At 39.7% G+C, this 9,606-nt stretch overlaps 1 protein-coding gene across 2 annotated transcripts in view; it reads right to left on the reverse strand.

The window, feature by feature from the left end:
* The window catches only part of LOC125879286 (histone acetyltransferase KAT7-like), a 33,361-nt gene extending 24,814 nt beyond the window's left edge, over positions 1-8,547 (reverse strand). For both annotated transcript variants that reach the window (XM_049561061.1, XM_049561060.1), the window contains exons 1-2: positions 8,344-8,547; positions 5,435-5,579 (exon numbers count right to left, since the gene is read on the reverse strand). In XM_049561061.1, the coding sequence (XP_049417018.1) occupies positions 5,435-5,579; positions 8,344-8,358 (160 nt within the window). In that variant the 5' untranslated portion in view covers positions 8,359-8,547. The remainder of the gene's footprint in view (positions 1-5,434; positions 5,580-8,343) is intronic.
* Positions 8,548-9,606: the final 1,059 nt, after the last annotated feature.

The following is a 9,606-nucleotide window of genomic DNA, read 5'->3' on the forward strand; positions in this document are numbered from 1 at the left end:
ATAAAAATGAAGGTTATCTCAATCTGTATTCCTGTTCTGACATCCAAGGACACAAGAAGACATTTTTATTCCAGGTATGTCGGCTGTTTCTCTCTGATGTCGGCTGTTTTTCTCTGATGTCGACTGTTTCTCTCTGATGTCGACTGTTTCTCTCTGATGTCGGCTGTTTTTCTCTGATGTCGGCTGTTTCTCTCTGATGTCGGCTGTTTCTCTCTGATGTCGGCTGTTTTTCTCTGATGTCGACTGTTTCTCTCTGATGTCGGCTGTTTTTCTCTGCCACCAGTATGCTCACGCAACTACTGTAACGTAACTGTGACGTCCACTAAAAACTGGTCTGTTAGGTTCAGTGGACTGTTTAAAGGCCCAGACGCATCGAACCTGCGTCTTGGTCAAAAACTTGCTCATGAACACACCACAAAGACTACAGCCAGCGGCCAACCAGCCCAACACTGGTATCTTTAGGTTTCAGATGAATAGATGATGTCAGTAACCCAACAGAAGGGGGACCAAAAATTGGTAACGTATGGAACTGTTCCATTGGGACCATCCACAACTTTTCTTTTCTTTTTTTTTTTTTTGGACCAATTTTTTATTTTATTTTATTTTCAAGTGGACTGGCCATAACAGAATATTGTACAGCATAGTTGCAATATACACATAGAATATATCCATTAAATCCATAAATAAATCAATTAGTCCATCTTTCAACAGCATCATCAGCAACATCCGTTGCCTTTATCTGTTGTTATCCACCTGAGCTTAAACCCTATGATCTAAAGCTGCTATCTATCTCATTCTAAACCCTAAACCACATGTCCAATGGGTAACACAGAATATAGTACAACAACTACAAATAAAAATAAAAATAAAAATACAAATAAATAAATAAAAAATATAAATAAAATAAAATAAAATAAGCAGATGTACAAATTATAATAAATCTCCTCCAAAAATATCCATTATATACTTATATTCTTCAAAGAAATATTATTATGCAGGTCATTCACTAAAACAAATATACATCATATTTGCAAAGTAGAATGCACAGTATATTATTTCTGTTCCCAATTATACAGGTACTACCAGTTGATAAATCAGAGTAGAGCTTTAACTTTCTGAGCTGCAGATTTCAACTTTTGTATACTTTCTAATTTTGCTCCTTGGGCATGCGCACTGGAAGTTTCTAACGTTAGCACTTCATAAAATAATAACTTCCACTGGTGTGCGCTGACCATCCACAACTTTTCGTAGTGGAAATGGAAAAAAGCGTACTGAACTGAACCATACCGTACTGCTTGGTGGAAATGGGTTTTAAAGGCCCAGACACACCAAACCGAACTCAAAGAACTAGCAACAATGAAAGCTGACTGTTGCATCTCAGCCAAAAAGTTGCTCATGAACACAATGCAAAGACAACAGCCGACAGTCAACCAGCCCAACACTGGTATCTTTAGCTTTTAGATGAACAGATGACATCAGCAAAGATTAATCAGATTAAACAATAATAAAAATAATTATTTTTACGTTGATGTCTACATGGAAACTTGGCTAAATCAAAAATTTAACTATCTACTGAACTGCATTAAGAGTTTCCCAAAGTCTAGACGGATTTGTTAAACCTGAGCCGTCTGAAACGGAGCGACTCCAAACTAAAATATTAAGAAGAAAACAGAGTTACTTGTTGTGAATATCCTCGGTGGTTGTGAAGAAACTAATCCAGCCACAAGAAAAGAAGACTGAACCTCTGAACCTGCTTCTGTTTGGAGAAATTTAGCCTCTGTTGTGTTTCGGAGCCTCCGAGGGGACGAGGACGGAGCAGCCAACTTCTCTCAGTAACAAAACGCAGAGGAAACAGTGTCACCTTTTTTTTCTCTGCTGTAACCCCCCACCCTCTGGCAGCTACAGCAGAAAGAGGTCACACAGGGGGTGGGAGTGGAGTTTGTTTGTGTGTCTGTGGTGGGGGAGCTCGGCCTGTCTGAACCCATTCATGCTTTACGGCTGCCCATATATAATAGACACTGCAGTGGTGGGGGTGGGGGGGCACACATCTCTCTGTGGTCCCTGCATGAAAACATCCTCATTCAAATCAATGACACACATAAATCAATTTTTTTCGAATGTAGAAATGTGTGGCTGGATAACTAATATGTTTGATTAAATATGTATGAAAAGACGAACATTACCACCTAAATTAACTGTGGCTGAAGAGAAGAAAACAATCTGTACTATAACAAATAGGTTTAATTATTACTAAAAGGAAGATGGTACTTTCTAACTTTCTAAAGTCTACTTCGAGGTCACAGACACTGGGGAGGGTCCTCCTAAAGTTCTGAAATACACTGATGTAATTACACTAAGGTTATTCTTAAGATAAGTGATCCCTTAAAGAAGAGGTGGGCAACCTGCAGCTCCAAACAACATGCAGCTCTGTAGCTCCTCTCCAGCGACTCCCTGTGGCTGTGACAGAAAATTATTATAAAAATTATATGGAAATGAAAAAGTTACTGATTTTTTTTTCCTCAACTAAGATGTGCGTCATATGTCTGTGGTCTGGGACATAATTTGTCACTGAAAAAAGGCAATAAATTGCAATAAATCACAAAATATTTTATCTCAACACATTTAAAATCACAATAATGTCGTATCGTGACTTATGTAACGTGATAATATCGTATCATGGGGCCTCTGGTGATTCCCACCCCTGCTGAAATCATCACTACCAATGGCTACAGCCGTCTTGAGTCTTCTGGCTGAGCGATGGGGGCGGCAGTAGCTCAGTCCATAGGGACTGGGGTTGGGAACCAGAGGGTTGCTAGTTCTAGTATGGTGCTGTACAGGTGCCAGCTTGCCTGCTGGGCTCTGTCAAGGTGCGCTTGAGCAAGGCACCGAACCCCCAACTGCTCAGGCACTGCTCCACGGACAGTGCCCTCACTCTGACATCTCTACATTTGATGCATATATGGGTCATGTGTGTGTATGACAACAGAGTGTAAAGAATTGGATTTCCCCTTGAGGTTTAATGAAGTATGTCTCCTTCTTAGCTGTGGACTCCAAATCCAGAAGGGGAAAAAGTCTCAGGGGAAAACAGAGAATTTAATAGTGCGTGGACAAATCTGTTGGTGTCTGGTCGCTGACCATACTCACATATTTTGGGACTGCCTAAAAATACAGACATTCTGGAAAAACCTTAAAGGAGAAATGGAGAGAATCCAGGATCTGGACATTCCCTTGGACCTGTTGTTACTTTTACTGGATGCACTGCCTGATCACTGGTTTACCACAAGCAAGTGTTGTATCCTGCATATGTTAGTGATGACTGCAAGAAAAACAATATCTACTAATTGGATGAAGCTCAACCCTCCCATTACTATTCAATAACTGCAAAAAGTCAAACAGGTTTACATGATGGAACACACGACAGCTCAGCTACAACTAAAACTCCCTGTTTTCAAAAGGAGATGGACATCAGTTTAAAGCCCCTTTTACACTGCCAGATTTTCGCTGAATGTTGGGCCGTTTTGCCGGCAAGCTGCGAGTGTTTAGACACACAGAGCCAGATTGGTGAATTGATCTGAGGTGCCCAATTTTCCTCCTCGTAGGGTAGACATATTGGTGGAACCTTTTTGGTTTAAACAGACTGAGGCGGCCTTCTGCAACGAGAGGGGCTGTTGATGACTTGTGGGAGGAGCTGTTGATGACTTGTGGGAGGGGCTGTTGATGACTTGTGGGAGGAGCTGTTGATGACGCCGCACGTGCGAGCCACTGGCGGTGGATAAACAGGAAACAGCTGATAGCAGGAATTAGCGAGCAGCTAGTAGCAAGAGGGAAACACAAACCTGACAGAATCGCCGAAGGACTGACCAGCCGAGGCTTCCCTCCCACGTCACTGTTTAAGTCACACGCTGAGCTACACGTTTTGTTACTTGCTCACGCCCCCCATTGCCCCGAAAAAGGCACATTCTGTATAAACAAAAGTAGGTAGGCGGCATTTTGCTGCACTCCCCGATTTTGCTTTTATACTGCCAATGCTGAAAGAAGACTGACTGGGCTTTCCTGCAAATTTGCACAACTCCTGTTTAAAAGGGCTTTAGATGACCCTGTTTAGAGAGCTTGTTTATTATTTTGAGATTTAATTATTTGTGGATTCATGCGTATATATGTGTACATGTATGTGTGTAATATGTGTATGGATGGATGCGTATAATTATGTCCATGGAGGGCGAACACTTTGTAGCTGTGTGTCTTCTACAGCTGTGTGACAAATCTTCACCCACATGTGAATTTATGTCAGGTACAACCCACTCTCAATGTGAGAGAAACTGCTCGCTAAATGTTTTTAAAAGAAGCTGAAAATGTATCTGTTCACTTTAGACTTTAAAGGCGCTGTATGTAAGAATGTGGCCAAAGCGGTTACTGCACTCAAATTCAAAATACTGCCGCGAGTCGCCCCCTCTCCCCTACAGATTCGAGGTTGCTGGACAGCAGCACGCTGGAGACTGATTTGTTTGCCCACGGGCGGCTGCCGTGGCAGGGCCGCGTCACTGCGTCCTTGATCTTCGGTTTTCCAGCGGACCGTTTGAGCAAGTCTGGCTTCTCTGCTGCTAACGCTGCTGCTGGGATACAGCTGAGGAGACTGCTAATGCTATGTACTGGGACACTGCTAATGCTGCTTTCCGTGCTGCTGTAGCTCAGTCGTAACTGTACCTGATGCTGAGACTCTACTGACTGTGTGACTGGTAGACGGCGGTGGGTGGCGCAACAGGCCAAAACACAAATTCAAAACATAAACATGATTTGCGGACCGTAAAAATGTTTTTTAAATGCGAATATTCTGGCCGTACTATTGTTGTCGGTGAGATCAGTATGTTATATGAACATTACTCCTTAGTCTCTGTGACATATTAGGAGGATTTTACGACTGTTTGCTTTAGATTTCTTACATATAGCTCCTTTAACTCGCTCTGACTTTCCTCACACAGGTCTGAAACTCGTTCTATTTACGCTTCATGCTGCTGCAACTGTGTTAAGATCTTACTTGATTTTATTATTTATAGTTTCACAACTATGATTTTATGAATCAGTTAATTCATGTTTTAAACTGTTTTAAATGTCATTTTATATGTTTATTTTATGTAAATAAAGGTAATAGTTATTATTATTAGTCAATACAGTCCTTCAATACTATAAATGTATGACATACCAAACTGTAAGAGCTGTTATGAGAGAAGTGAAATGTTGCATGTAGGACACCTATGTTAAACACACACTGTATTTCCTGTGTGTTTCTGTCTGTGCTCTAAGTGTCCCTCCTGGTGTTTCTTAATCTTCTCATCCCAAACTTTATTTTGTTCTTCTCCAGGTGACATAATTCATCTGTGTGAATCAATTCCTCCTATAATGGATTATGTTTCATAAACTCGTAATGTTTATTTACCTTGTGAGCTGCGGCTGAGTCGCAGTGACGCGCGGGTCAGGCGCGTGCTGCTGCGCCTGTGCACGCTCTCTGCAGCTTCGGTGTGCTCGAGGTCGGCGGAAAAGTCCGAGTCCTCCGTCCCGTCCGAGCTGCTGCCGGCGGTCCTCTGAAAAGTTACCGGAAATCTGCGTCATTAAACCTGGACTGTCACGACATTATTATCACAGGAAACAGAGAAATATTATTATTAAACTGATCATTAGAGATTTTTGTTTGTTTTTTTACCAGTGGATAATTCAACAAAGATCCCATGCTGGGGGAGGAGCATCACCTCCTCCACATCTCCTCCGGCTCTGCTCCCCTCCTGCCTCCTGCCTCCTAACGCGATGCACGTCTTAATAAATACTCTAAATAAGCCTCATCACATCACCTCCGGTTCACCCCGAATAACACCGACTGCATCTGGTACCGAGCACCATACGACAACACCCGAGTGCAGCCTCCGCGTGAGGTCCCAATATGAAGCCAATTAACTGTCTTAAGACTGTTACCATGGTGACCCCAACTGCTCAGTTAAGACAAATGAAATAAGAACAGGTCCCATCACTGTCTGTTCTCTCAGTGTCCCTGCCTGTGTCTGTATCTGTCTGCACACGCAGTGAACGGGGCGATGCTGATAACGGAGGCGCACCGGGACTCACCCCGCAGAGACCCGGCGGGTGGGGGTTGGGCAGGAGGACCCTAGCAGGAGCCAACATGTCATTTGCATTGAGCAAATAAAACGCTGTGAGGCCCCTCCACCCTCTGAGACAACAGCTCAGATGTGATATTATAGGGCTGCTGATTAAGAATTAAATAAAGAAAGAAGTCATATGTTGTACAGCCCACTGAGGGAAATATTGGACTTTATATATAAAATAATATAAAAATTAATATAAAATTTAAACGGAACTGAAATGATCTGTACAGCCCTTTAAGGCATGCTTTGTGACTTTAGGCTATAATAAACTATGACCTGACCTATATTTCTCTGTAGTGTAGTCACTGCACTTAATATTTAGGCCACAATCATATTTATTTGTAATTTCTCCATATGTCACATATAATTTACACAGGTTTACCCAAGAAATAGAAATCAGGAGAACTACACCATTAATCAAAATTAGCCTTCACTATACGACAAATATAAATTAAAAAAGGTACAGTAAATACAAAAAAAGAGAAAAATAATTACAATACAATATTCATATACCAATGTACAACATATAGTGCTTTATGACCTATTAATGTGCAAAATGACGTGAAGACATGACATCACCATTATGCTACTTGCCTTTAATATTATTAAAAATGAATGATTTTTTTAGTACTTTTCAGTCAATTATAATAGTACCACTGGATTTTTAATATTAGTAAAAATAAACAACTTTTTTTATAATACCTCTCAATAAATTATAAGACTACCTCTGTCCTTTAATATATGAAAAATAAACATTTTTATAATACTGTTCAATACATTTCCAATAGTATTTCAGTTTAAAAGTACTATTGTCGTAAATATGAATATATACGAACTACCCTTTTTAATAATACTTTCAATAAAGTTTAAGAGTTCTACTCTTTTAATATTAATAAAAATGAATTACATTTAGTAATTTTCAATACATTTTAATAGTACTATTGTTTAATATTACCATTGTCTTTTAATGTAAAAAAAAGAACAACATTTTAATAATATTGTCAAATATATTTCTGAGCACAACTGTCTTTTCATAAAAACAAAAATTATCAACATTTTTTAAAATACTTTTCAAGAGTACTTCTGCTCTTCAATGTTTTTAAAAATAAACTACTAATTTAATATTTATTTAAATAATTTTTGAGAGTAAAAGTATAACTGTCTTTTATTTGAATAGAAATTAACTATATTTTAAAAATACTTTTCAATAACTTTTAAGAGTAATTCTGTCTTTTAATATTAATAAAAAATGAACTACATTTTTATAATACTTTTCAATACATTTCCAGTAGTATTGCAGTTTAATAGTACTATTATTGTCTTTCAATATGAATAAATACGAACTACACTTTTTAATAATACTTTCAATAAAGTTTACTACTGCCTTTTAATACTAATAAAAATGAATTCAATACATTTTAATAGTACTATTGTTTAATAGCACAACTCTGTTAATATTAATAAAAATAAACTACTTTTTTTAATCAATAAAAAATAGATTTCAAAGGTATTAAAGGCAGCGGTAAACAATACCAGAAACTCCTCTACGCTACAGCGCGGACATCACAGCTCATTGAACGTTAGTGTTTCTGACAACTTCACAACAAGAAGCCAAGCACCTCATTAACATACGACCAATTAGATTAAAGAGGAGGCGGGGTTTGAGAGAGTCAGACCAATGAACGTAACCGCTGCCCAGATTCTGTCCAATCACAGCGTTGTTTTGGTGCGGACGCCTCGCTCCATCCTCGCACTCAAAGAACAGCCTGTTCCCTTTCAACAGTTACGGCTAACGTTAGTTACCGACATTACCGGAGGTCAGCGTCTCTGTGCGCGCCGCCAGCTGCTGGACATGTGACCGAATTTACACAGCCCAAATTTTCAAAGCTTTTCTCACTGTGTTCCGAAGAAGCGACAACTAATAAACAACAACAACAACAACACGTTCCTGCAACTCAGCATAAACATTAGCTAGCATAGCCTTTAGCATCAACACGAAACACGAGCTCAGATGAGTGACTCTACAAACATCCATATTCAATTAAAAGCTACAACTTATTAACGGGGTCTTGTAGGATCTCATGTCAGCTCACAGGTGGCCGGAGGGTTTCCCCACACAGTTAGATTTCGGGCTAACATTAGCTATGACGTTATGTTGTTGTGTGTCCGCTCCAACGGCTGAGTGTCTTACCTTTCTCCGAGGCATCTTCAAACCTGCGCCGTACGTCGCCTCTGTCAGATTATTACTTCCTGCTTCACAGACAATGTATCTCCAGGTTTATTATTGATAAGAACAACAGATCGCCAGCTTTTGATATGAGCCAACTCAGCTGAAAAGGCGCACCAATTTTTCCGCACTTCCTTGAGAGTACAGCGCAAACTCGAGGTCCGTTCGCAAAATGGCTCCGTGTGGAATCTACAGTGGTGGCGGAACCTTGAGTCAACATACTGAACACATTTCAGTGCGCTCATGCGGACTGTAAAATGTCTTACCCTCCTAAAAAAAATAAATACTCGTTAGTCTCTAAGATGTTATTCAATAAGCTGTTCAGGGTGATAACTATGTTAGTTAAAACATGTTGCAAGTAGCACAGACTGGTGCCACCTGCTAGAACCCGATGAACAAAATAAAAATAGGCATTTAAAGTCGCTGTTGGTAGCGTACACAAACCGCAAGCATTGCGTTGTTTGCTTAAATCCAGTCTAATTAATGAGCCATGTTTTTTAATATGAACCCGCGGTCACTGACACAATACCGGAAGTAAGTAGTAGTGAAGACTCTCGCTCCCGCGGAACCACCTACCTAAACCCAACTCGTGTTTTAGCTAAATTTAATACATATTTAAAATTGCTAGCGTCCGATATCTTACAAAAATCAAAACAAAGCAAAAATCCAGTAAATGTGTGTAAATAAAGGAACCCTACGAAACCTGACACAACACCGGAAGATACCGGAGTAAATCCTCTCGCTCCGCGTGGAAACATGTTAAAAGCCCATTAGTGTTTTAACAAAATTTAAAACACATCTAAAACTGCTGTCGTTATCTTATAAAATCCGTAAACATTACGTTACTTGTTTAAATCCAGTCTTATAAATGAACCCTGTGAACCCGGACACAATACCGGAAGTAAGCAAGAGTGAGACATCTCGCTCCGCGAAGAACCACTTGCTTAAACCCAATAAGTGTTTTAACGAAATTAAAAATATATCCAAAATTATAATAAGGCTATGGGTCGCTTACAAAACCCGTAAACATGACGTTGTGTTTAAATCCTGTCTAATAATTCGACCCGTACATAAAGGACACAATACCGGAAGTACGTAGGGGTGAAGCCTCTAGCTCTGCGCGGAGCCACATATATTATAAATACGAATTATTACAATTTAATTCGGAACCACGTGCTAAAATCCAATAGTTGTTTCGACGGAATTAAATTTATATCTAAAATGGCT

Source organism: Epinephelus fuscoguttatus, linkage group LG19, assembly GCF_011397635.1.
Source record: "Epinephelus fuscoguttatus linkage group LG19, E.fuscoguttatus.final_Chr_v1".
Classification (NCBI taxonomy): domain Eukaryota; kingdom Metazoa; phylum Chordata; class Actinopteri; order Perciformes; family Serranidae; genus Epinephelus; species Epinephelus fuscoguttatus.